Raw genomic sequence first — 24,997 nt, 5'->3', positions numbered from 1 at the left:
GGTCAGAGCGCAGGGCTCATAACCTGATAAACTCGGGGCTGTGAAGACAAGGATTAGATCCGACTAGAGTCGAAGCAAGATCTTCAGTCAGTAAGGAAAGACTATATTGCAGTAACAAACTGTACCTAGAGTCGAAGCAAGACTACAAAGGTTAAGTAAGTAACTACAAGTTAGAGGTAAAGGTAATGAAGTACTCACTCTTCAGTCAGTAAGGAAAGACTGAAGAGGGAGGATGCAATCTGAAGTCCTTATATACTACAGAGAAGTGTCCATGACTAATCGAAGAGTGGTTAGTCACATGTACCATAGTGCGATGAATAATACAATGACAAAAGAATTGCGACGTATCGCACCATAGGATGAGTAAGAGATGAGTAAGGCATAGACCTGTCTAGACCATTCTGGAGTAGTACGGATTGTCCTAGACAGTACTAGAAGAGTCCGGAAGCATAGCTATAGTACACGAGCAGAGAGTCCCAAATATGGTAACATACTACATAAGCGACTACAGCTAAGCGCTAGGAGATGCATAGCCTCGTGTAGTCCGGACCGGATAAGTCCAAGTTCAACACACTGTACTCACCTCTCTCGCTTCTCGCACTACCTATCGTACTCTCGACGACCTCTGCGACCTCCGATGGGTCCTTGCCAAATGTCATGCCACAGAGGTCCTCGGACTGCTTGAAGAGCTCAATCGCGAGGTTGCTTTGGTCACCATGCTGGAGGAGAAGGCTCAGCGAGAGGCGGAGGAGGTTAGGAAGAAGGCGCGGGAGGACGAACGTGAGCGCGAGCGCATCCGTAAAATGATCGAGGCCGCTAAGAGACGTGAGGAGGCTGCTCTCAAGAAGGCTGCCGAGGAGGCCCGGAAGTCTCGGCTCAAAGCAATCAAGGAGGTGGCCAAGGCGATCGGGAGGAGACAGAAGGAAGCTTTTGCTGAAGAGTTCAAGGCAAGGAGGAGAGCGGAGAAGGAAGCTGAGAAGGTGAGAAAAGCGGAGCAGCGGGAGCCAGAGAAGGCTAGAAAAGTGGCGGAACGTGATGTGAAGAAGGAGCGGAAGAAGGCTGAAAAGGAGGAGTTCAAGCATAGCTCACGTAGGGGCAAACGAAAGGCGGATGAGTTGCAGGACGGGGATACAGCCGTGGCTCGTTCAGCAGCAAAGCGACCACGGTGTGGGAAGGAGAACGAGCCGCCAGACGTCAAGAATTCCCTTATCGGGCAGGGTCTCAACTTTGACGCCGGCATTGTGGCGCCAGTTCTACCCCGTTCTCAACCTCGCCCTCACCCTCTCAAACGTCCTCGTGTCGAGGACGGCCTAGGTGAATATCCCCCCGCACAGGTAAGCCCTTATTTTGGCCCGTGAATATGCTCTAATACATTATTTGGTGTCATAGATTTCCGCAACACCTCAGCGACCGCCCCCCAGTTCCGTGACCTTTCCCCTCACTGCGACCTCTCCCATCACCATGCCCTATCCCCTCACCCCTTCGACGACTTCTCCCTTTGTGCATTACCCCACTACTCACAGCTACATACCTCCCACTCCAACGTCCTTGCCTCGCGCTTCAACCTCCCTAGCCCGCTTCGCACTCTATCCCCGCCCCCCTGATTTGACCGATGTCGACGAGGATCCACTCTCGTCCCACTACTGAAGCACTTCGACGCAATCGTCGTAAGCCTCGGCCCAGGCTCCCCGGATAATCCCCGCGATATTGGCATCGTCAAAGATGTCTGGCACATCTCCCAGGGCCTCTCAACCCCTATCTTTGGTGTCCGCTCCGTTCTACAGAGTCTCACCATTGATCTCGGCGCACAGCCCCAACATCTCATTGTAGTCAAACACAGTCAGGTCTGCCGTGTTGAGGACCCAGCCATCGTCATTTTCACCGACGTCAGCGACGTCCACGCCGTGCAATATCACTCCCTTCACCTTGTCCTCCCCCCACAGTCCGACATTGTCCCACTCGCTTGGGCGGACAATGCTCAAGAGAACAGTCATGTCCTCATGGCATGCAAGCATCGTTCCAAGCCCTTCTCCGCCATGCAGTGCCGTCCCACTTTCAACTGGTCGTCCCCTAATGGACCCACCGTTACTCCCTGGGATTCCGACGCGGAGGCCGTCATCAACGCGTCTTGGCCCATCGCGCGCCCTGAAGCGGTTGCTACGGGCGAGGAGCGCTCCTTCCCCGTGTCTACCAGACCTCTCCGATCCATCCGCCGGACATCAGTCGCGCATGCGAGATGCTCAGCGTCGAGCACGACAGCAAGAACTTTGTCATGCTCGACTCTGCTGCCTTGCCCGCCCGCTTCTCTGTAGTCGGTTGCCTCACTCCTACCTCCTCGAAGATCATGCCCGAGATCCCGTTCTGGGGAGGGCTTCTCGGCTACCTCAACTACGAGCTCGGCGTCCAGATGTTGGCCTCGCTCCCGCCACCCCTCGACGGACCGGACCGGACCCCCTGCTTCTCAAGCGCCCAAGCTCGACGTTGCGCTCCCCGCCCGAGCCATGACTCTCCCGAACCGCGACGTGTATGTCGCCTCCGCGACTGAGGCCCCCTCCTTCGGGGACTCGTACAAGCTCTGCGTGAACCCCCACGCGCGTCGACGCGCCTAAGGCCCTCCGGGTGCGCAACCCCGCACCGCACGCGGCCTACGTCCGCCTGCACCCGTCGATGTGCGTTTCGAGCCCCCCGTGACGTAACAACCCCCAACTCGAGATGGAGTACACCTGTCTGCACAACGTTCACGGTTGGAGGGATGTGGTGCAGATCCCGCGATCGAGGATGTCCTCGTCGTCCGTCCCGAATATATCTGGCTCAGGGAGACCATTGAAGAGTACGAACGTTTTGGTACCGACAGGCCAGCCAGGCATCGGTTCGTGCAGTCACTTTCTGTCTTCCTGATTGTGCTAATGTGTGCCCGTCTAGTCTAGAACATCATATGACTCAGTCGTCGCTCTCTCAAAGTCCCGTTCATCCCACCATCGCTCAGCTGCACCGTCCACTATGAGCTTCACACTGCCCGCAGTCATTACATCCAAAGCCCAGTTTGATTCTCCGCCTTTCATCTCTCGCCCATCCTCCTTATTATGCAACTTCGAGGTGCGGTACATCCTCACCAACCGATCAACATCCTGGTTCTTCGATGGCTTCCCATGGTGAGAACCACGCCCAATCACACTTGAGAACTGACTTGCCACACTCGCTTTGACAGCGCGCAGGGTTGTGATTGCAGGAGATATCTTTTGGATGTAGGGAAATGTGGCGCCTGGTCCAAATGAGCGCCACGTAACCTAGAGGAATGTTGTAAGTCCAGGCCATCCTCTTTGTCGAAACCTTCTCACCTTGATATCCTTAATATTATGCTCCTGTGCCATGTCAACAGCCAAGAAACTGTTCCGTTTGCCTGTGAAGTTCACGAGCCAGCAATAGTGTCGAATGTGGTCGCTAGTCATTAATAGTAAGCCCTTTGTCATAGCATATGAAGGATAATCTATTGATGTACCGGAACTCCTGTGGCCACTCACATCGCAGCTTCTGTATCAGCTCCAGGATCTCAATCGTATACTTGGGATTTGAGCCTCCTGCAAACCGGAACAGCAGCGTGGGAAGGAGGTCCTCCATGCGCCCCACATCGCCGATTTGCATAGCTTCCCGAAGATCGAAGCACGGCAACAGGTCTGTCGCAAACATTACTGTCTGCCGCTTCACCTCATCGCGCTTGCGATTCGTGAGAGTATCAAGGTTGTGGATGGCCTCCCACGATGCGTGCGCGCGGAAGATTTCATTTGTAAGGCTGATGAGCGTCTCTGGCGGCTTGTCTGTTAACGCGGCAAGATCGTCGACCTCCGCAATGGCCATCCAGAGCGATAGGAAGTGAGCTTCCCCAATGTGCCACAGTGCTTCATCGAGATTGTGCCAGAAGACGCCCTTGGTCTCCTGTTTCATCAGCCCCTTCCTCCCGAGCGTCTCGAAAGCTTTTCGTAGCCCAATTCCAGCCGAAGTTCCGAGATATTGGGCATGCAGTGAGTTTGCAAAAGCCATCATTGCATGGAACCAGCCGAAGTGGGGCTCGTAAAAGTCCATGTGTTCGAAAGAATTGATGTCATCGTAGCGGTACCGGGTCAAGCCACGCGTGCGCTCAACAGTTACTTGGTCGCCAACCCAGACAAGTTTCCACTGTTCACCAATGGTACGTTTGTCCTCATCGGAAGAGAACCCTAGCTGACCCAGCCAGATGTTGTTGCACAGGTGGTCGGTACCATCATAGGTACTTTCGTCAACCTCGACTGTTTCGAGAATGTGCTGTCTCGTAACGTGATTGGCGCCACAGGGAAGGTGGGGCAGCCAAGCGTGGGTCTTCACGGTAGGCATAATTTGTAAAAGCAGGCGAGTCGAGGAGAAACCGGAGAATGCGGTAGCGGGCCTGCGCGGCAACACGGGTACGTGCACAATCGGCTTCCGGCTGGCCAGTGATGTAAAGAGATTCGAAGGGAAAGTGTTGCTTGCTTCCCTTGCGGTGACTCTCCTTGACGTTTGCAGCCATTTCTGGTGGCAGAAAGGCTTCTTGTGGGAGTATGTATATAGTTGCGGCGGAGGCATTGATGAAATGACTTGTATTGGACAGGCGTTGTGAGAAGACGCGCAGCGGGATATTTAAGTTGTCGTGGGAGCCGAAATAGGGATGGTTGCGGACAGCCTTACACGTCTCAGCTAATGCATTCCGTGAGATGATCGCAAACGCATTTGCAGTCCACTTGTGGCTCATAACAAGTCCAAGGGAGTGAAGGACATCAAATGCTCGAGCTGGTACCCCGCACGCCTTGAGGTAAATGGACCACAGGATTGTTAACCGGGCATTGTTGTGCGATCGGGAGTAGCATAGCATGGTGATAATGGTCAAGATGACCTGTTCAATATTTGCCTCATGTTATAGAAGCTTTCATCTGAATAGTGCATAAAACCTTACATGAAATGGATTTTTGGTGGTGTTCTCGAGCTGCTGCCGCCTCGTCCAGGCTAAGCGCTGTAAGAGACGCCACAGGAGCGGTGTTCCAGTAGTCAGGAGTTGAATACCAAACTGCCGGAAGTTGACTGTAGTGAGGTTCTCATACGAGAGAGGGTCCAAATCTTCAGGGAGCCGAAAAGAAGAAGTGGCACCATGCACCTCCTCCTCAAGCATTTCCCCAGCATGCACCATGACGAACTCCCGGACCGCGGCCTTCCACCACTTGCATGGTCATGTGTCGGTGGATTCCACCAGCGCTCAAGGACTGTAGGAAGGGAGGTGCTGTTCATGAACACCGTACGTTTGTGTCGAATTTTCGGATTGGATATGCAGCCGCGATCTCTCCAGAAGAGTGCATTCATAAAAAGCTCCAGATTGATGCCCATTGTATTCATATAAGTAATACATGCAAGGACCCGATCCTCGAGAGTCAATCCACCAACTCCAAGGCTATCTTGCAGCGCCCGAGTGTAAGATTCATAGAGTGTGGAGCGCGCATGGGTGCGAGGAGGAGGATCTGCAAGCGGAGGAGGCGAGGGGTCAAGATCTTCAGTGTATGAGTCTAAGTAGTCATAGTCAGGATCAAAGTCTCCAAGATCATTGTCAAAAGCCAAGAATTCGTCTTCTGCAAGCATAACGAAGGGAAGAACACAGAACGGAACAAACGCATGAACACCTGTCGAGCTATTGATGGGCTCCCGTCCTCACGTGGCGCCTCGTGCGTGATGTCACGCGGTCACCCGGATGAAGAACCGGTGATCCGAGTGTCACAATGCCCTCTGCCGAGCCCAAAATGCACCAGACGTTCTACAGCCCTCTCTCTCCCGGTGCTCGTTTCCCCCTCTTCAAGATCCATTCACGATCCATTCCATCAATTCCCCCTTTCTAATCCGTCCCAGGGCTTGCTGAGCGCAGCGAAGCATCGAGCGCCGGGGCAGAGAGGGCTGAAGAATGTCTGGTGCCGAGACTATGTGCCACTGTAAGTGCGCACTGGTAACAAGATGGCAACGGCAAAAGATAAGTGACATCTGATACCTACCCATGCACGGTCACGAAATCGCCATGTGCGCGTCTCGATCGATCGGATTTGGCAGATGTGCCATACTAGTGCGACCCCAGAAGCGACACATTAAGCGCCTGACCCCAGAAGCGACTGACACGCCTCCAGGTCTCGCATTTCCCTGTCAATGGATGACTTTCCATAAGCTATCTACGGCTCTACGGACGTCCGTAAATCTCTAAACAGACCGATTTGGGCAAGGGGCAGTGTTGCCGACACCAGATCTGAACTCCGCTGGTGAAATTTAGGATACTGACGTCAAAATCTAGGAGGGGGGTCCGACCCCCCTTTCTAAATCTCTAACAGGCCGTAGACAGTCCGTAGACCTCGGCATACGGTGCCATGACCACGAGAAAGGAAGGAGCCGTCATGACAAAGCGAACTGCATGCCACATACAGACATGACATAAGCCACTCCAGTCACGTGCTGATGATGAGCAGAACATGCCGCCTGTTTAGCGCCCAAGATCCACAGACTGTTTCAAACCCCGCCTAGAAATCTACGGACGTCCGTAGAGCCGTAAATCCTTATGGAAAGTCGTCCAATAAATGTACAAATGCTACACATGAGACTATGTGCTTCTGAACTATTACTTCCAAAAAGAAAGAAGGAAATCGGGAGGAATTCGCTCCCGATACAAGTCAATCTGAGTAGGGTTCCAGGGGTTTACTAACCTTGTTGAATTGCCACAAAGAGATCGGCCCTGCCGATCTTCTTGTAACTCCAGAAATTATTTCTAACATGTGATTTCTAACATGTGCACTGAGTATTATTAGCCCCGCTCAAAGTTGGCGTATTTTCGTAGCCGCCCGTATTTTGTGCAGCCGTATTTTGAGATTCAGCGCCAGCTCTTCGTCACGGCAGTGGGTCACGGTCGCTTATCTCAGCCGTATCGCAGCGCCATCATGCGCGTCGCTCGCGATGGTATCTGCTCAAGAGCCCCGTTCAATATACTCCCTGTTGCACACCATGTCAGGACGCTCAACCCTGCATGACGAGGTTGCCAGGTCATACATCCTACACGCTATGCTGCGAGATCTAGCTGATCCACCCTATGAGCTCGAACTTGAGGAGCTTGCGGCTCGTCTGCAGACACATATGCATGTTCTCGAGTCCATCCGTTCTACTCGATATCTCAATGCTCGAGGACCTGTCCCTAAGCTTGACACTCCATCTCTCTCGCTTGTCTGGGAATATGCAAAAGATCCTGCCCAACATGGACGATTCCTCCACATGCTCCGTGTCTCCCCGCATGTCTTCGAAGTCATAGCTGAGCTTATTCGTGACCACCCGGTATTCCATAACGGTTCCAACAACCCACAAGCTCCAGTAGAGCAGCAACTCGCCATTACCTTATTCCGTATGGGCCGCTTTGGAAATGCCGCATCACTTGAAGACATCGCACGTGAGGCCGGGTGTTCCGAGGGATCTGTGGAGCTCTACACAAGTCGTTGCTTCGAGGCCATCATGTCCTTGCACCACTTGTTTGTACGCCCCCTGACCCCTGAAGAGAAGGAGCAGGAGAAGAAGTGGATTGATCAGCAGGTTGGGTTCAGAGGTCTATGGCGTGAAGGGTGGGTTATGTACGATGGTACCATCATCGTGCTCTATGCTCGGCCAGGACTTGATGGAGATGCCTATTACACACGCAAATGTAACTACGGTCTGAATCTTCAAGTGAGTAGTATCATGTCAACAACAGGCTCCCTGAATAAATTGTCTTGGTAGATTGGAAATGTTCCTTCAACACTTCGCATCGTCGACTATTCATACGGCTTGACCGGATCTGCCCATGATGCAACAGCCTTCGAGCACACGGGTGCTGCCAAGCATCCTGACTGGTTCTTCCGTGGCAATGAGTTCGCATGGACAGACTCCGCATACGCACTCAACAGCCGCACAATTCCCGTCCACAAGAAGCCGGCTTCTCTCCGTCGCGAAAATGCCATTTTTGATCGCATGGTATCACATCTCCGTGTCCACAGCGAGCATTGCATGGGTGCTCTGAAGGGCTGCTTTCAGTGCTTGCGGGGCCTTCGTGTCACAATCAACTCGCCCAAGGCTCATTTCAAGGCGACCCACTGGATCAAGGTTGCCATCATTCTCCACAATCTCATTATTGATATCGAAGGGGAGGTGTCAGGTGCACGATTCGGTGAGCTACACACAAGTGTGGAGGAGGAGGAGGATGCAGGTACACTTGATGATCAGTTGGACTTAGGGCAAGATGAGGATGAGGGGGAGGCAAAGAGGGAATGTCTTGTTGCGGAATTATTAGCATATCGTGCACAGTGTATGGGTGTTGTATAATGAGCGACTAAAGTGATAAGACACAGGGTATACAGATGGACATGGCAACACTAGCTCTAAGAAGACCAGCCAGGACCGACAACATCATCACTCCCACTAAGCGGTGGTTCATGCTCGTCCTCCTCAATCGTGATCACATCAGTGGATATATGGAGGTTCTGAGATGACGATGTTGACGCTACAGGCTTGCCATACCGAGCAAGATGACGATACTCCTCCTTTGTGATAAGACCATTCTGATACTCAGACAGCCAGACACGGCGCTGCTCAAGATCCAGCTTGGCTCGCTTGTCAGCATCCTCACGCTGCATGCGGTCTCGAGCGAGCTGGAGAGTCTCCCTGCACGATGAGTAAGAAAACATATACACCAGAATAGCGCCCATATACGTACCGGGTACTCTCCGCAAATTGTTCCTCGAGAGTCCGCTTCTTCGGTACTGACTTGATGGCTTCATTAGCCTTAGCAACAGCTGCTGCGAGGCGTGCCGTTGTAGGTGTGACAGGCCGTGGCGCCGGAGCACTCAAGGGTGCTGCATCCACAGCGACGGCCTGGGTGGCAGGTTGCGGCACTGAAAGCGAGTTGACATCGAGTCCTCGCAATGCGGGATCAATGTTCTCATCGGTGGTAGGCTGGGAAGATGGCTGAGATAAGGGGATAGGGGGTTGAAGCTGATAGTAGATGGTAGAGTCGCCCTGCGGACCGACACCAGTTGTAATTGCAACTGGCACGACATTAGGCCGTGTGCACAGCAGCCGGTGGAGACGGGGAAAGAACGGCCATTCTTGCTCAACCTGTTCTGATGTCCGGGTTCAGCAACCAAGTACACAAATACCTATATAGAATAACATACCCCAGATGTTCCTTGCACGCTCCGGTGTGTCGTGATCGGGTCCATCCCGCGGCACACTCGCAATCCAGCCTGCAGTTGTGCCATCCTCACTAATGTCCTCCGGGGAATCCTGGCCCTCGAGAATGTGATTCTTCTGAACTCCTCGCCCAGTCGAGGTCACATTACATGCATACGACCGATAAGTTGTTATAAGCCTGCAAGCACATTGGACAAATGCGAAGAGAAAGCTACAACATGAACACTTACGCAGCAATTCTACCCTTGACACGGTCACCAGCAGTGGCACCATCCAAAGCAAAGAGGGTGGGGATCACGGCAGCAGCGATGCGCTTGTGCACCGCAGCCTTATTTGCCGGAGAAGAGTTCTTATATAGCGCACCAAGGGTGCATGAGTTAGATGCAAAGTCACAGTACTATCACACACACCTGGTCCAACTTCTTCCCAAACAAAACCTTCCTATTCTCCTCCTTCTCCGCCTCCGAGATTACTTGCCAGAGGAGGTAGCTATCATTAGCCGACCACTCGATATTCGGGAATTTGGGTTTCGCAGCGGGAGGGTCTTCAGCAGTGTTTTTGCGGGGCTTCCGACCCTTCCCCCGGGAGGGTTGAGACATAGTATTAGAGGAGAGATCGCAGTAGAGTACGAGGAAGCCAAGCTAGAACGACTAAGATAGAGGGCGAGGAGAACGTACAATAAACGCGCAACGGTACGGCGCAGCTGAGCTAAGCGACCGTGACCCGCTGCCGTGACGAAGGGCTGGCGCTGGATCTCAAAATACGGCTGCACAAAATACGGGCGGCTACGAAAATACGCCAACTTTGAGCGGGGCTATTATTCAGTTTCCGAAGGATTACGGATTGCGGTACCTGAGGAATGGGAAGGGGGTCTCTCGAGCGTGACATTCAGCCACTGACCGAGATAAGGCTGACTTTGATTATGAGCGCCTCGACTAGTGTTCCTTCCGCCAACGTCGTTATCAAACGACTGATAATGGCGGTGTTTAAATCGGCAGTCTTCGGCACCGTGACCATGGGTGACAATCTGTGGGCGCCTTTCCGTCGTTTCTGGGGTCAGACGTGTAATTCCACGATGCTCGAAGCGAAATTCCACCGATTGCCTTCATATTTGACGGGTATATACTGTCTACGATACAGATCAAGTGTGCCAAATCTGAGATTTATGGGGGAAGATACGATGGAGATATGCACGAAATACATTCTGGGCCGTCGCTTCTGGGGTCACACTAGTAACTGCTCGTCCCTAATTTGCCTCGGGATCGAAACCTCCGAGTCCATCAAATGCTGCACTCACTTATTCTCCGCATTCTGCTCAAACGAGAACCCTGGACTTATACTGATTGCGGCCAACTTCCTACATTGTGAACTACAGTCCTGATTACGCCCGTCTAAGATCAATACTTTCGTACCTCAGGAATGACTCCCCTTCGGAGAACCACTGTCGACACACACAATTCCGATGTCTTGGTCTCACCGTCATATCCGATAGGCGTACTATGGGTAAATCATCTTGTGTGAACAAAGTGACTCGCTCATAGTATATCAATTGGCTGTGCGATTTCGAGCACTTACTGCAGCTCATCACTGGACGTCACACTCGGCGCGCTCGGGGTATCGTATGTCAGGGAGATACTCGAGATCGATGGGAAAAAATACATGGATTAGGAGCAAACACAGACCTGGTGAGTAGGGTCTCATCTAGTGGGAAGAGCTTCATATAATCGCCACCATGTGTGACCGCCCTGTAATCAAGAAGCGCAGGCATTGGTGCTGTCAATCTCCGGATCTTGAATCCACTCTGTAGACGTCGAAGACGGGGTCTGTGAAGGTCGTTCAAGAGGACAAGCCTTACCTGATATAGACTGCGATCGTTGAAGTGCCCAATGTAGGTGATAACTTCGGGCGGCAACGCTACGTCTTGATAGCGGATGCACCCGTCGATCCAGTACTCACCTACTTACCAGTATGACACTGCATCGCCTGCTAGGGAGATATTGCCTATATCTCTCTCTGGTTAGCTGACAATCTCTAACGAACTTGAGTACATGCCTGACCTCTCTCGCTTTCTCCGTGGGGCAGGCGAGTCTATCTCTTTCCGTTTGCCTCTCTGCCGCTGATCTCCCGCAACGCATCCAGCACCTACAAGTTCAGGACCAATCTCTATGGGGAAGACACCCTGTCTTTGGGCCCGCGGTCAACTAAGCGGTTGTCGAGCAGTCGGCCTTGTCCCATTCCTTTCCGAACCGTGGGAATAATCACGACGCCTATATGCAGAGCTGGTTTACGGCTAACGCCACGCTGCGTCGTCTCATCCTCCACCGCCACTCTTCGTTCCCGCAATCTGCCTCATGTCAACCCCAATCTACCATCTAGATGTCTATAAAATTCCGAGGGAATCGGTTGACGTCGAAGCTCTTGCTCAGCAAGCATGTCGATATCTCAAGATTGCCGCGGAGGATGCTGAATTCCTCAGTTACCATGCTACCCGTCGGGACGAGATTGTAGCTGAACTCTACAGGCAACCTGGGATCAAGCACGATACTAGTCCTGATCAATTTGTTCCATTGGGCGGTGATCCTGACGTGCATCTCATCCCTGCCAATGTCGTGATCGAGCAACTGACGCCGCCGAAGTCACTTGAAGAGTGAGTGCAGTGTTTTGTGGATGTACTCTGTCACTCTGAATTGGTTTTACAGCCGTGTCAAACGTTTGCACTTTGCCGCGGCTGCGATGTCGGTCTTCGGTCAATTCAAGATCACATACGGGCTGCTAGATCATCCCGACCTTGAGATGCAATATCAGCGACGGATGACGCAGATGTACGTAATCCAAACAATCGTCTTCATGGCGTGCTGAATCCATTGCGTCCCTACCATGCAGCATGAGTGAATATTACAAGACGGAATTTGCTCTTCTGTTCCCTGAAAGCATGAAACGTGCTGCCGCCAAGCGCATGCCGGCAACTCCACCGACACTCGGGCACCTTCCCGGCCCTTCCACTCGCCCTTCTACGGTGCCCGGGCGTGTCTCTAGAGAGGACGTAGACCAATTTCTCAACAATCCCAATACGCTTGTGGGGAAACGATTCGTGCACTCCCCTCAGGGCGAAGGTCAAGATCAAGATGATAGTGATTATGGCACATGGCACGTCGCTTCGTACACCGTTCGCGCAGCTGACGGCGGCGTCGAGCACGAGTATCAGGTCGTGCTCGAGGGGTTGGGCGGAGGTGCACTGCCCATGGATGGAGATGAAATTCGATATCTGCTGCAGGACTCCACGTTCGCTGTGTAACTCCATTCGCTTTGTATGCCGTTGTTCTCGAACTTGTTAGTCGTGTCGTACCATCCGTCCATGTGTATGAGTGCTCGCTGTTCGCTTTCCGATTCTCAGTGCCGCGATGGGACATCTGATGTGCAGCGCATGCCACGAAGCTGCATGACCAGCCGTTATAAGTTATTGCCATACGAGCAATACGGTACCGGCCCAGCATACATGAGGTCCAGCGAGACAGGTCCTGACTGCACGAGGCTGAGAGTTATGCACCGGCCGCAGTGCATGCGCAGTAGTGGGCCGGCCACGATATCGCCATGTGCGCTTCTCGATCGATTGGATCTTGCAGATCTGTAACTGCCCATCGACTGCTGCGAATCCTCACCGCAAGTATCTGCTCACTAGACTCTTCGGATTCATCCTACTTGCAAATATATCCCTGCTTATGAAACTACAGTCCCGATGGCGCGCTTCGAGGACCAAGACCTGGGGACCTGCGGAACGACCTCCGCCAAGGACCATTGTCGACACACGAATCTTTGTCCTCGTGATTATCAGTTCACATCCAACAGGCATACTATGGGTGAGTTATCGCGTATGGGCGCGATGATTCATCCATAGTATCTCTTTTGGTCGAACAATCCTGTTAACTTGCCGCAGCTCGGCTCCGTCGGCGCTGTCAATGAGGACAGAGATACCGGAAATATATTGATGACCTTTACGGAGCAGGAGCATAGAGAAGGATGGTGCGTACTAGTAGAGATTCATCTATCGAACAAAGCTGTATGCGACCGTCCTGTACGAGAAGCGTTATGCCACCTATCACGAGACCTCTCTGTTCTGAACGGAGCATGTATGTAGGGGCTGTAACAGGCCCTTGACAATGGGATATGGGTGAGTTATCGCGCACCGGCCGCCGACCCTATGCAAGGGTTAGCAGCCTGAGATTGCGGGTAGTGGGCCGACGACGTGGTGAAGTGCACGATGTCGCTCCACTCTGCTATGGGGGCGTGGCTGCCCAAAGCCTTCGCTTCGGGCAGCCACAAGGGTTCGCACTCGTCGAAGCACCCGTCGAAGGTGGGATCGTCGTCCATCGGAATCGCGAAAAGGTCGATCGAAGGGATTCCCATGGAAGTGCTGACGTTCGCCTCGACGATCGACGCGTCAAGGACGGCGTTGAGCGTTGGCTTGCCCGCGGCCGTATTGTGCGCTCCTGCATCCGCCTGCCAGATGGCCTCGGGTACGCCCGACAACGGGCCGACGGCGATTGAACGAGCTCCGGTGTAGTGCGCGGGGAGTGCCCCGACGGTGCGAGCGTGCACAACGTACCCGCGAGCATCGTACGGGTTGACGAGGGCGTCCGAGGACGTGCTCTCCGTGCTGTTAGCGAGGCTGCGCTCCAGCGCTTCCAAGTCGAACGGTTCGTCCTCCGGGTTGTAGCCCTGCTCCGACAGCCGTCCGGGTAGCACTAGGGCGGGATGGCTGACTGAAGCTAATCCGGTCGATCGCCCGCGAGTGGCGTCCAAGATGGAGCCGTAGGTGGTCGGAATGGGAACTCTGTGCCAGTTGACAAGTGGCTCATGCACCCCGACGGCAGGCACATCGGGCTGCGACGCTGGCGATGGCGGAACAATGCCGCCGTTGATGACGTTGGCGAAGTGGTGGTCGGCGTAACCCGCGCCAGCGAATGGTGCGTCCCCGAAAATGTCGAGTGGCGGGCACTCTTCGCGCGGGGCGGGAAGGAAGGCGGGTGTATCTTCAGGGATCGCATACCAGGTGGCTGCATACCCTTGTGCACCAACGTGGCCTCCAACCCGGGAGTAAGGTTTCTGCTCCCGCAGCTGTCGACCCTGCGTGGGCTGCGTCGTCGCCACCCTCCGACTACGATGTCCGGAGTCGAAACGGGCTGCTGAGTCTGGCTGTAGCCCGACGGCAGTCGTCGACACAGCGGACTCGTTAGGGAGCACATCCCAGGAGATCTCGGCGGAGGTGGGGGCCGAAACGGTATATGCAGGGAGTGTCTTCTTGCGGGTGTCGCGCTCGGCCTCAGACGCGTCCACCATCGCGGGACGGTGCACCGCCTTACAGGCAGAGCGCAGGAGAAGGCGTGAGTGGCTCGTTCCCTTCACGGTGCGGGTCGGCGTGTACACTCACCTGTGCTTTCGTGGTTACAGGAAGAGGCAAAGTCGTAAGAGGCGGGTACGCCGCCCTTGCCTTTTTGAGAGCGCGCTGCAGCCGTCTCCTGGCGTTCGCCTGCTCCGTCTGTGGCGTTCTGAACCTTCGCTTCCCGCTCATCCCCTCCAACCCCCAAACCATCATTGTGTTCACAATCTAGCCAACCTGGTGAGTTCATGCAGAGGCGCTCTTTAAGTCATGTAGTCTTACGTCGTCCTTGGGGATCGCCCTCGCCACCGACTTCGGGATGGACTGCTTCTGGACGTATTCCCCCGTCGGCGAGTGCTCGGCATATTGACCTGGTTTTCTGGGGGATGCAGGCATGTTTGTTGGCTATAGCAGGAGATGGAAGCGTTGGATCAAGTTGGTGGTTGAAATTCTGCGAATCGGTTGTATAGCTCGTGCCAGAGACTCTGATATGGACAACGATGTCCTCGGGAGCTGTACACGGGCACCCTGAATCGCTTTCTCATGAGGAACGCGTGTATCAACGATCACCTTGCAGATACCCACAAAGCTGTGGCGCCGAGGTCCAGGTCAGAGACTCTGAACAGAAATGAACGATTGTCATTACGTTAACTCTTCCGTGCTATTGCCTCAAGGCAGCAGGCTGAGTTAATTGAGCGATGGGGTCATGGACCAGGAGGAGCCCACGCTCTACTCGAAGAGAAGCCTAACCTGTGTCGCGGAGTCCCTCAGGAACTATATCAGGTCACTGACTGTGCTTCTCTTTCGGGCGCGCGCGAAAAAGGGTACCCGTGCATGTTCTGCCGAGCGGGCACGCAATTACGGATAGAATTTGTGACCGGAAACGTTGAGGGAAGGGCCAGGCCGGGCCAACATACGGCAGGGACCGATGGCACTCCATCAATCGCTGCGCGGAAGAAGGTACTTAGTTAGCCTAATATTCACAGCCCGCTACGCGCGAGTGCTTCGTTAGTGGCTGCTGTGTTGGAACATGCGGACGTGGCAAGTCAATGGCAGTGCAATATTCTGTGCCGAGAGCGAACGAGAAGTAGCGGATGAAATGCACTCCGAATCAACATACCAAATGGCCTTTCAGTATAGACAACCGTGTAGAACAATAGTGGTTGCAGGAGCTGGCCCAACGTTGGACGACGGACATGTCGATGGGGGGACATGATGATAGCAATAAGCGCCCAGAAGAACAACAAAGACTGCCATAAACGGGCGAGTCCCTTGTTCTGGCGTCCACGTACGATGTTCTATTGTGCGACTTCCCGGCAGGAGTCCCGTCGTGGCTGCGCGAGGGACGTAAGTGACCTGGACTAGAGAACGGCCTCCGGACAGGTAGGGAGATCAGATTCAAAACATCGAAATTGCTACAAATGTCTCAATACACCTAGATCGCAAATATGTCTAGAACAAGCGAACGAGATTAGCACATGTTACCGCCACCGGCCCCGCCTCACCTGTTCAATCTCCCCGGATCATACACGACACCTCGTCCAGCCGCCCCTCTACAATCGCGATATCGCCCATTAGCCGCTTGTACCTCCTCTCCATCTGCTCCAGGTACTCGTACGAGAACGTGCTTTCCGCCTTGAAAGACATCGTCGTCGTCGTCATGGAACTTTTGTCCTCGTACGGCGCCGGCACCGCGCACACGGGAACCGGCGAGACGGAGCGCCTTGCGTCTTCTCCAGATCGCGAAGTGCTGTGACCGCTCCGCAAAAAGTATGAGCCAGTTGGCGTCTGGCTCCGCCTCGACAGTATAGACATTGCCGAGCCCGGACGCGGGGTTGGGCTCGGACTTGGGGGCACGTCCGAGTCAAGGTCCGAACTGAGGTCTTCGATGAGCACCTCTTGCGTCAGCCCCGTCGTACTCCCGCTAGCTCCGCCCATTCCCGACGCAGACAGTATTGACGTGCCCAGGAGCATGCTCTCCGAGCCGGAGCGCGAGTGCGACTGCGAGTGCTGTGAACCCTGTTCGACGCGAAACGATATACCGCCATCACCGACGACGGCTACGGAGCGGTCAAAACGGAGCTCCTTGAGCGTGCTTGCACCCGAGCGAGTATTTGAAAGCAGAAGTCGCGGCTTGCGACCGCTCTCCAACACCTTCTTGCGTGCGCTCATGCCGACGCAGTCGACGAGCTGCTTCATCGCTTCGCGGTCGGATACCGCGCGCCGCTGTACGGTCCGGCGGACCGTGCTGGCGCGGGGCAACGTCTGGAAAGGGGTAAGGGCGTTCGGGCGTACAGGTGTCGCGAAGGGGTATCGCGGCCCCACAGGAGTGCTTTGGACATTCGTAGGCAGCTGGCTGAACGGTGTAGGGGGAGCGAAGAGGTGTTGTAGCAGGCGAGGCGTGCTGAGATTTGCGCGGTGCTGTGGGCTAGAAGACGTCTTGTCGAACGCGTCCATCGGTGGGCCCCACGTGAAGCCGATGAAGGCTGAAACGGGTTGGTCGCGCAAAATAGAGCGGGTAGAGGCGTGCGACGGTGTTGCCTGAACAATGGACATCTGTGAACCGCCAGGTGCGGTCATGGGCGATGATTGGAAGAGGGCTGAGAATGCGAACGCCCGTGATTTAGACTGAGACTCTTCAGGAGAGTCGGAGGTAGCTGGCGCTGTAGGCGCGACGGACATTGCATACGTGAACTGGGGCACGTGTAGTTCCATCGGTTTCTCCCCTGTGATACAGTTCGTGAACGGTCCGCTTTCAAAATAGGCGGTGCTTACTTAGATGAAGATTCTCGAAGTTGATACCTGTAAAGAATGGATGGTCCTTGAGCTCCTTGACATCGCATCGGCCTAGTCTCAGCTCTGCGCTCGTCAACAGGCTACACTTGATGTCAGTGAAGGAAGGATTGACGGCTCGACTAGCTCTAACCACATACCGGCGCAGGAAATCCTGTAATTGCGCAGAGACAGGGGCAGATGCATCGAATTTCAGGCTTCTCTACCGCCACTGTGAGCTAGGTATATCAATGGTGAGACGAGCAATGAGACTGACATGATGTTCCATGATCTTCGCATACGTATGACGAATCTCTCTTGAGAAGAACGGCGCAATCCCGTATGCCATCTCATACAGCATCGCACCCATACTCCACCAATCAGTCTCGCGGCCGTACCCAGATTGTTTGTGCTCATTCGCCCAGCGCTCGTCGTCGTCCATCTCCATAGCGACTAAAGCCTCTTCATGTGCCTGCAAAACCTCGGGAGATATGTAGTCGCATGTTCCACACGGTACGAGGCAATGGTCCAGAGGTACTGCCTGGCTTCCATCGGCGGCTGGAGGGAGCAAAGGGGCAGCGGAACCGAAGTCAATCAGTCGAATGTGGCCGCTGCTAGTGAGGACGAAGTTGTGCGGTTTGATGTCACTGTCTAACCGGTGAGCAAATAGCATCATATACCATGAATGGAACAGAACCGACCGATGCACGAAGCCTTCTGAGTGGCACCAGTGGATCGCGCTGACGATCTGCGGCGCCCACCAACGAAGGTCTGCTTCGAGGACTTTGCCGTCATGAGGACTAGATTCTATGACGTCCCACAAAGTTCCTCCCTCAACATAGTCCATGACAAGGTTGAGATGAGTAGGCGTCTGGAAAGCGCACAAGAGGTGCGGAGCCCAATGAGAATCCGTTTTCCTTGCTCGTAAGAGGACGTCGCGTTCCAGCTGCGGCGAACATTGCTATGCAGGCTATTGGTCAGGAGGTAAGTAGATAATGGCGGATAGAGACATACGTCTCGCGTCTTGAGAGCGAATCTCTTCTCGGTCGACTTGCGGACATAGAGACATCCGTCAAGTTTACAAGTGACGACGTCAATCTATCGCATGCGCCTGTCAACTTCCATTGTCTGCAAAAGCAGCAGACGCCTGCAAGTGAAACGGACACGACTTAATACCCCGAATTGGCCGTACTCCAGGGTACCGACAAGGTCAAGGTCCTCGTCGCTGAACCGTAGGGTGTCGATTTGGATTGTCTTGGCTTCGCAACCCACATGTGAGCGAGGAGCGCGTTTAGTGATAACCCTTGTACTTACCGGTCTTCCCAATGACCGTCTGCCCATGCATCAATTGGTCTAAGACTGTTCCCTCGGCATCTTCTCCTTCGGCGCTGATGAGAGAACTCAAGCGAGTTTTGCGTTTCTGCCATGATAAAGACATCCGAGACCATCAGGACGATATCAGAAACGAGCGTAGCTCAAGTGAGATGCGCCAAGGCATACGCGGGGACCGATACTCCGAGGGCTGGGAAGATGGAGAAGGAGAAGGAGAAGGAGGTGGTCAAGATCAAGATTAATGTCGCGACCGCGTCTCGACGCGCTTGTCACGTGGTCGCTGCGCAACCACCCATCACCATCCCGTTTTGGCAATCCTTGTTCAACTTCATAGCTTCATCTGCGGCGCCCACTAAATTTGCTGCACCCACCTCAGGGCCGCACTTCTCGCGTACGCGGCTTCTTCGAAGACTCCCTCACTTTGGCCCGGTAGGTGTATAATCCCATGTGCTTATTTCGTGTGGAGCCAAATATACTCTGCACTCTGAACCTCAGTGAGAGGCCCAGCCATGGGTCATTGTAACAGTACCTGAGGCCACTGGTGTTGCGACGCTGCTTAGTTGTCTGTACTGCACGCGATGCTCCAGACTTCTAGTCACGGAAGGATCCTTCTAACTCGGGCGCAATCTCAGTGCCACCCAATCTGATATTCGCACACAGGCACTATCTACCTGTTCATCTTCGCTAGAAGACACGGAGTAGGGCGGAGAATGACGCACGTGTGAAAAAATTGCTCTTGCCGCGTCATCCTGACGACCCCATCTTGCTTGCAACGCCTTCTCCTAGCTATGCACTCCGTACGTGGCATCCTAATTCACAAGCCATGTACCACTCGGAGACCAAATGCACGAATTTTGGGGAGTGCAGCCTCCATATCACAGCGCAATTCGTCTTTGTGCAAGGTAGGGTACTCCAGTAGGATCGTTCGCCCTCGAGACCCGCGCCCAAGGCTTCGCGTCTTCAAATTATCGTAATCTCACTGATGAACGTCAGATGATGCATACATGCTACCGGATGGTTTCCAGACTGACTTGCTCCCGGGCGTGCACAGCCTCGGGTCCGCTGTATTGAAAAGGTGCTACGAGACGATGCAATCTACCTCTGGCAATTGAGTACCCCCTTGTACCTCGGACAACCATCTCAATACAGCGCGCTAGTTGTCTCGTGCTCGTGGCGACATGCATAGAAGACCTGGGCCGAAACAGACCGTCCCAACCAGGCTCGTGGAAGGCTGCGACAACCAGATAGGCTCTTACTCTTCCCCTACCTGCTCGTGTCGGACGCTGAGGCCAATACAGATTAGCAATTTTCCGTTATGGGGCATTCGCTGGAAGAAGACCCCTCTCACGACCCAACTGCTTATACTCCGCCAGTTGCGGCGGCTACACCGCATATCCGTCTCCCCTCTTACCCATCCACTCCTCAGGTTCCCCTTTCATCTCTTACAAAATTGGACGACCCTGTGGCGCAGCCTCCTGCCCTGGCTCATGTCGATCAAATGAGTCATTCGAAGCATGCCGACGTGAGTGAAGATTTTTATGTTTAGATGAGTGCTGGTATCAATAAGATTCGCGTTCCAGCAGACCATACCAGGCATCGAACCAGTGTTGGATGGTCACGGCAACAGGATCGTGTCCTCTCAGTCGAACCATGACCACGAGGCCTCCCAGGACAGGAGCGTATGCTCTATTGCCCACCGTTCACATCACGCTCCGCAGTCCCATGGCGGACTCCAGAACGCCGAATGGCGGAATCACCTCACTGGCCAACTTGAACCTCGCGCGACATCTCCACCCGACCGCCTCCAGCCCCTGGTCGAACACTAGCTTGGGGGTGGTTGCATGCAATACATGCCATGTTCGCATGAAGCGCACATTGCTATGGCCAAGCCTAGCTACTACGGCGCAGTCAGGGATTGCCTCGGTTTTACGCCCGAGCTTGTACACACTTCCCAAGTCGCAGAACCATCCTTCGACACTTCTCCGGCTTCAGGTCGTCCACCGAGGCACCGTCAGGCGAATGCGCCACGAGCTTCAACAGTAATCGAACTTCGCGACATCTTAAACCCGAGCTCTCCTGTCCCGAGGGAGGAGAGCCGGTCTCCGTCTCCCAAGCTGCCGAACCATCCTATTCCTGTCCCAGATGTCCCTATGTCCGGTATCCATTCAGCCACTCTTCCCGACTATGCAGGCAATTTCACGGAGACTGCCGCCGGGGATGACTCTCTCGCAGGCCACTACTATCGTGGGGTGACTGAGGACTCTCCGACTTTCCCTACCGAGTTTCGACTGAGCTCTCACTCGGAGTTGCAGCCTATGCCCCAGAATGTAGTCTCACGCCACTCCATTTAATAGCTCCCTCGTCAGGACTCTGCTGTGGTGTCTTCTGGTGCACAGCGAGTAGCGTATCGGTGTTGAACTGCGCCGGTCTCACCCATACTCGATGTCGAGCATGCAACGGAGAGTGAGAACTCGTCTGTCGCGTTGGTTCGGCGCGGCAGATGGGCTGGATAGCGACAACCCGCTCCCGGTCGTTCAATTAGGATCTCAGCTGTGTTGGCTGTATGGTTTCCTCCCGAGCTATCCCATCCTTGTGATCCCGCTGCAATGATAGGTAGTGACTGTGCATCAAACATGCTATGGACGACCTAACAGGCCGAACTTCGCCACTACATCCCATAGCAGGCTCACGTCGACCTCTTTTGCTCGCAAACCGGGTGGAACATCGATGGCAAGTGATAAGGCACACCGGGTGAACCCTGGTTTCGGGGTTTACCGAAAGAAGCGAGGCTCGTGGGACGCACCGAATGTTGGGAACCCGCGGGCCGCCAGAAGGCGAGGATGTTTCGACCGCCCACGATCGCCTCATGTCCTATGCTGTGCTGAGCGGCATGCTGGCCGTAGGATCCCACAGCCCCAATCAATCAACTTGACAGGTCAGTTTGCAACGTTATGGGGGCGGCTTCTTGACTCAGGCGATTATCTGAAGCGCAACCTTGAAACGGAAAGAGTCGTCTTCTGGGGCGATGTCGCGGTCGGAACGCTTTCTGAACTGCCACGAACCACCTCGAGGTAGCCGCACTTCTCTCGGATGGACTCCGACTTCGAATTCATCAACGGTGGAGGACGCAATCCCACTATCAGCCAAGCAGCATGAGAGGCTGGATGAGCTTGGACTGACGAGCTACCGTGACCTGACTGTTTATCGTGGCCCTAAGTCACCAAGTAAGGTTCTTCCTGACCGTACATGCACTGTAGCGAGCAATGCAAGTCTTTGGACAACGGAGCCATACGATCGGTGGCGACTGGTGAGGCTGAACCTCCCAGTCTATCCCAACCAATTAGTACGTCAACGCCGCGCACACGCGCTGTGGCTCCGTGTTGGTACTATGTCCCCAAGGATGACGCGTCTGAGCCGTGTACCAGTGTACCAGATACAGCGCCGGATACACCTTCTGGCTGTGGCTCCCGCGATTCTATCTGGCTATCCTCATAGGGAAAGCGGAGGCTCCAATCGGCATCGAGCTCGGCGTTGCATTTCTCTGCCCTTTGGACACACGCAATCTTTCGGCACGAGACAAACCTCGTTCGCCACTCCAGCACTGCTGCGGCTATAAGATGCATGGGCTTCGCCCAACTACTCCATTTCACCGTCCCAGTAGTCGCCACCATGGCTCGTTCCAAGGGTCCAAAGCAGACAATTCCCGCACGACTGAATGCCGCGTGCGGCGGGAAGCTACGTGCACTTGACCCTGTCAGAATGCCATGACGGGAAGCTGACAAGGCAGTAGTTCAATAAGCACTCGCCTTGCTGGGGAGATCGGTGGGCAGTATACGGCAAATCGATCAAAGGCCGGAAGCGCGACAAGCTCGCGAGGTCCATGTCCCTGTCTGCAAGCAGCCGCTGGCTGTACGATGCCGGTCACAGGCAGCTCGTTCCAACCTACGGGTATGCCACCCGCTCATTGCACTTGGAGCGACCTCCTGTTACTGGAACCCAGTACGCCTCTCAAGAGCACTCGTACACTTTGATGTCATCTTTGGTCGCATCGCCCGTATGGTCGTCTGCCCATACATGCGACTCTTCTGCGGCCATTCGCTCACCTTCATATGAGCCGCTTGTTCCATCTCAGCCAACATACCTGCAACAACACGTCTTCGGTGCCACGCAACACTATCATGCCCAAGATGGCCAAATGAACACCTATCATAGCGAGTGAGGGTCAAGTTGTGGAAGGCCGTCGTCACAGCCCACGGCATTCATCCCTCACCGCACGTCCTATGCGCCGTCAATATCAACAACCATGGACATCGGTCTCACTCATCGCTCATCGCAATCATGTGGCACGTCGCACGCTTACGCCGCACCGCTGTCCAGCAGCCAATCGCCCGCAGTCCTCGATAGATACGTCGTGCGAGAGAACAGGTTCCCTGAGTGCGCAACTGAGGACTGGGACTTGCTCCTTGGCAGCTCCTATCCTATGCAGTCCAGCGCTCCTGAGATCGCCCATGTTATGAGCGATTTCTCGAGCCTCATCGCAGACCTGGAAGAATACGTCCGACAGAGCTCTTCCCACACATAGCAAGAGAATCGGAAAGCGAACGAAGGTACACGTCGGACTGTAGCGACACATGTATATAGGCCTCCACTGCCCAGACATTGTGTTTCAGTACTACGTCAGGGTACTGCGTGTCATCACAGCTAGGGTCTGCCACCTACTTTGGCACGTAGACGAGCTCAGCTGGAATCACAATTCGTCGTCCCCTGAGGGAATAAATGATACTGTAGGCGAAATCCAGTGACGTACTTACCGGATTACCACTAGCCCCTGGCAGGCCTCGAGCTGTACTGGAGTCAGATATTTGTGAGCATCAACATAACTTTGATAACTCCCAGTATCGTCGCATAATGATCTAGAGGGCAATGGAGTGAACATGCGAGTAATGGTGTGGAAGCTGTCAACATGGTTGGCGCTTATACTGCCTCTTTGGGGACTGCTCGGAACAGTTCGGAGCATCTCCCACGCCACTACAGCACCTCTTCTAGAGCCAGCCAGTATGTCTGATCCAGAACTTGAACTTGCGCCGCTACAAACTCCTCCCTAGCGTTATGTCTCCAAGATTGACGAGACGCAGTTAAGGCTACGCACCCGACAGCGCCCGCATCTGTGACACGCCGGATGCTACCCTCCCGGTAGCTGAGTCATCTGCGTCGAAAGTCGGCGGCGCACCATGCATACATCTACTACGATCGCTCAAACGATGCAAGATGGTATCTGTTGTAGCATAAAACTGCAATGTAGAACGTCACTATACCATACAGAAGCACGGACTTATCCTTATCAAAGCATCAGGTATGCGACAGTCTTGCAGACTGTAGTACGAATCTGATATTGACCATGGATTCTCACCCCCTGTACTCAGCTGAACGTATCGTCGATGAAGTAAAAATTTGGCTTCTCAATGGCATCGGGTGCACTTGTATGTTGTTCAATCTTGACTTCCTGGGCGTACCATCCGCTGGCTCGAAATGTTGCCTGGATATACAGAACCGGCTGCCTGCTCCCCGGCAGACTACGTACCGGCGGCGCATCTCTACCGTCCACGTCCAATCTTTGATCCCTCTCATTGCTGTTATCAATACTTTATCTTTGCCGTGCATGCTGTCCGAAGCTAACGATGAGCGATGCCAAGGCTCTACGTATGTCATTTCTGCGGATTCCATGTCGGCGCATCCAGCTCATCTTAGTGATAGGAAAGTGAACGTCATCGGCTTATCTTTGACTGGGCTCATGAATGCAAGATATACGTCATGTACTTGTGGTTGCGGAAAGTATTCGAACGCCCGTGTTTAGGCGCCCATTGACTGCTCCTCCTCCTGGTTCTGTAAGTAGTATAAGTAGACATATCTCTACCGTAATTGAGGTATATATTGCTGTTATTGTCAGGAACGTGTGCACACCATGTGATAGGAATATGATCTCTACCTTGAGCCAAACTAGGCTCAACAAATCTCAGCATGCTCAGTGAGCATGAGCAGAACATTTGCTGTTCTTGGGTACTGAGAATTGATCAGAGTACCTCCAAATTCTTGCGCATGAGTCTGCTCATAAGGGAGATTCTACAACATTAGAAAGTATGGTGTATCTATGCCTCTGCTTGGAAAGATTAGTACTAACATAAGTCGAATGTAAGCGTGGTTCAAGGATACTGTATTCTGCTGGGCATTTCTCCAATGCCATAGCTAAAGCTAGAGACTTGAGTTCTGATTAGATTT

At 53.9% G+C, this 24,997-nt stretch overlaps 10 protein-coding genes across 10 annotated transcripts; 5 read left to right on the top strand and 5 right to left on the bottom strand.

Moving 5' to 3' along the window:
* Positions 1 to 1,631: 1,631 nt before the first annotated feature.
* On the top strand, positions 1,632 to 2,030 carry DICSQDRAFT_24512 (para-aminobenzoic acid synthetase; the record flags this gene model as incomplete). Its single annotated transcript, XM_007367911.1, has 1 exon — positions 1,632 to 2,030. A coding segment is annotated over one exon (399 nt), but the record flags the coding sequence as incomplete, so codon positions are not given.
* An 888-nt stretch (positions 2,031 to 2,918) lies between these two features.
* On the bottom strand, positions 2,919 to 3,942 carry DICSQDRAFT_65108 (uncharacterized protein; the record flags this gene model as incomplete). Its single annotated transcript, XM_007367910.1, has 3 exons — positions 2,919 to 3,287; positions 3,339 to 3,441; positions 3,500 to 3,942. 3 exons carry the CDS (start codon positions 3,940 to 3,942, stop codon positions 2,919 to 2,921), a joined length of 915 nt encoding a protein of 304 aa, XP_007367972.1.
* Positions 3,943 to 7,032: 3,090 nt separating this feature from the next.
* On the top strand, positions 7,033 to 7,791 carry DICSQDRAFT_65172 (uncharacterized protein; the record flags this gene model as incomplete). Its single annotated transcript, XM_007367909.1, has 2 exons — positions 7,033 to 7,494; positions 7,576 to 7,791. The coding sequence occupies 2 exons, from the start codon at positions 7,033 to 7,035 to the stop codon at positions 7,789 to 7,791; spliced, it is 678 nt and encodes a 225-aa protein (XP_007367971.1).
* A 117-nt stretch (positions 7,792 to 7,908) lies between these two features.
* On the top strand, positions 7,909 to 8,373 carry DICSQDRAFT_65199 (uncharacterized protein; the record flags this gene model as incomplete). Its single annotated transcript, XM_007367908.1, has 1 exon — positions 7,909 to 8,373. A coding segment is annotated over one exon (465 nt), but the record flags the coding sequence as incomplete, so codon positions are not given.
* A 750-nt stretch (positions 8,374 to 9,123) lies between these two features.
* Positions 9,124 to 9,776, bottom strand: DICSQDRAFT_13601 (uncharacterized protein; the record flags this gene model as incomplete). Its single annotated transcript, XM_007367907.1, has 4 exons — positions 9,124 to 9,170; positions 9,225 to 9,418; positions 9,471 to 9,589; positions 9,645 to 9,776. Coding segments are annotated over 4 exons (492 nt in total), but the record flags the coding sequence as incomplete, so codon positions are not given.
* Positions 9,777 to 11,557: 1,781 nt separating this feature from the next.
* DICSQDRAFT_138670 (uncharacterized protein) lies at positions 11,558 to 12,606 on the top strand. Its single transcript, XM_007367906.1, has 3 exons — positions 11,558 to 11,887; positions 11,940 to 12,062; positions 12,124 to 12,606. The coding sequence occupies exons 1-3, from the start codon at positions 11,592 to 11,594 to the stop codon at positions 12,533 to 12,535; spliced, it is 831 nt and encodes a 276-aa protein (XP_007367968.1). The 5' UTR covers positions 11,558 to 11,591; the 3' UTR covers positions 12,536 to 12,606.
* Positions 12,607 to 13,413: 807 nt separating this feature from the next.
* On the bottom strand, positions 13,414 to 15,013 carry DICSQDRAFT_172173 (uncharacterized protein; the record flags this gene model as incomplete). Its single annotated transcript, XM_007367905.1, has 3 exons — positions 13,414 to 14,595; positions 14,669 to 14,845; positions 14,900 to 15,013. The coding sequence occupies 3 exons, from the start codon at positions 15,011 to 15,013 to the stop codon at positions 13,414 to 13,416; spliced, it is 1,473 nt and encodes a 490-aa protein (XP_007367967.1).
* Positions 15,014 to 16,122: 1,109 nt separating this feature from the next.
* On the bottom strand, positions 16,123 to 18,880 carry DICSQDRAFT_109023 (kinase-like protein). Its single transcript, XM_007367904.1, has 8 exons — positions 18,704 to 18,880; positions 18,554 to 18,648; positions 18,404 to 18,487; positions 18,091 to 18,350; positions 17,667 to 18,036; positions 17,551 to 17,612; positions 17,393 to 17,493; positions 16,123 to 17,343 (listed from the first exon to the last, which is right to left on the bottom strand). The coding sequence occupies exons 1-8, from the start codon at positions 18,825 to 18,827 to the stop codon at positions 16,127 to 16,129; spliced, it is 2,313 nt and encodes a 770-aa protein (XP_007367966.1). The 5' UTR covers positions 18,828 to 18,880; the 3' UTR covers positions 16,123 to 16,126.
* Positions 18,881 to 20,601: 1,721 nt separating this feature from the next.
* On the top strand, positions 20,602 to 21,072 carry DICSQDRAFT_172171 (uncharacterized protein; the record flags this gene model as incomplete). The annotated part of the gene is made up of 1 exon (XM_007367903.1): positions 20,602 to 21,072. One exon carries the CDS (start codon positions 20,602 to 20,604, stop codon positions 21,070 to 21,072), a length of 471 nt encoding a protein of 156 aa, XP_007367965.1.
* An 11-nt stretch (positions 21,073 to 21,083) lies between these two features.
* Positions 21,084 to 24,445, bottom strand: DICSQDRAFT_128380 (uncharacterized protein; the record flags this gene model as incomplete). Its single annotated transcript, XM_007367902.1, has 12 exons — positions 21,084 to 21,341; positions 21,525 to 21,614; positions 21,716 to 21,857; positions 22,109 to 22,267; positions 22,304 to 22,472; positions 22,502 to 22,628; positions 22,863 to 22,924; positions 23,265 to 23,393; positions 23,441 to 23,462; positions 23,533 to 23,569; positions 23,871 to 23,918; positions 24,303 to 24,445. The coding sequence occupies 12 exons, from the start codon at positions 24,443 to 24,445 to the stop codon at positions 21,084 to 21,086; spliced, it is 1,386 nt and encodes a 461-aa protein (XP_007367964.1).
* Positions 24,446 to 24,997: the final 552 nt, after the last annotated feature.

The sequence above is a fragment of the Dichomitus squalens genome (genome assembly GCF_000275845.1).
Source record: "Dichomitus squalens LYAD-421 SS1 unplaced genomic scaffold DICSQscaffold_29, whole genome shotgun sequence".
NCBI lineage: Eukaryota > Fungi > Basidiomycota > Agaricomycetes > Polyporales > Polyporaceae > Dichomitus > Dichomitus squalens.
This window is presented reverse-complemented; position numbering and strand designations above follow the sequence as displayed.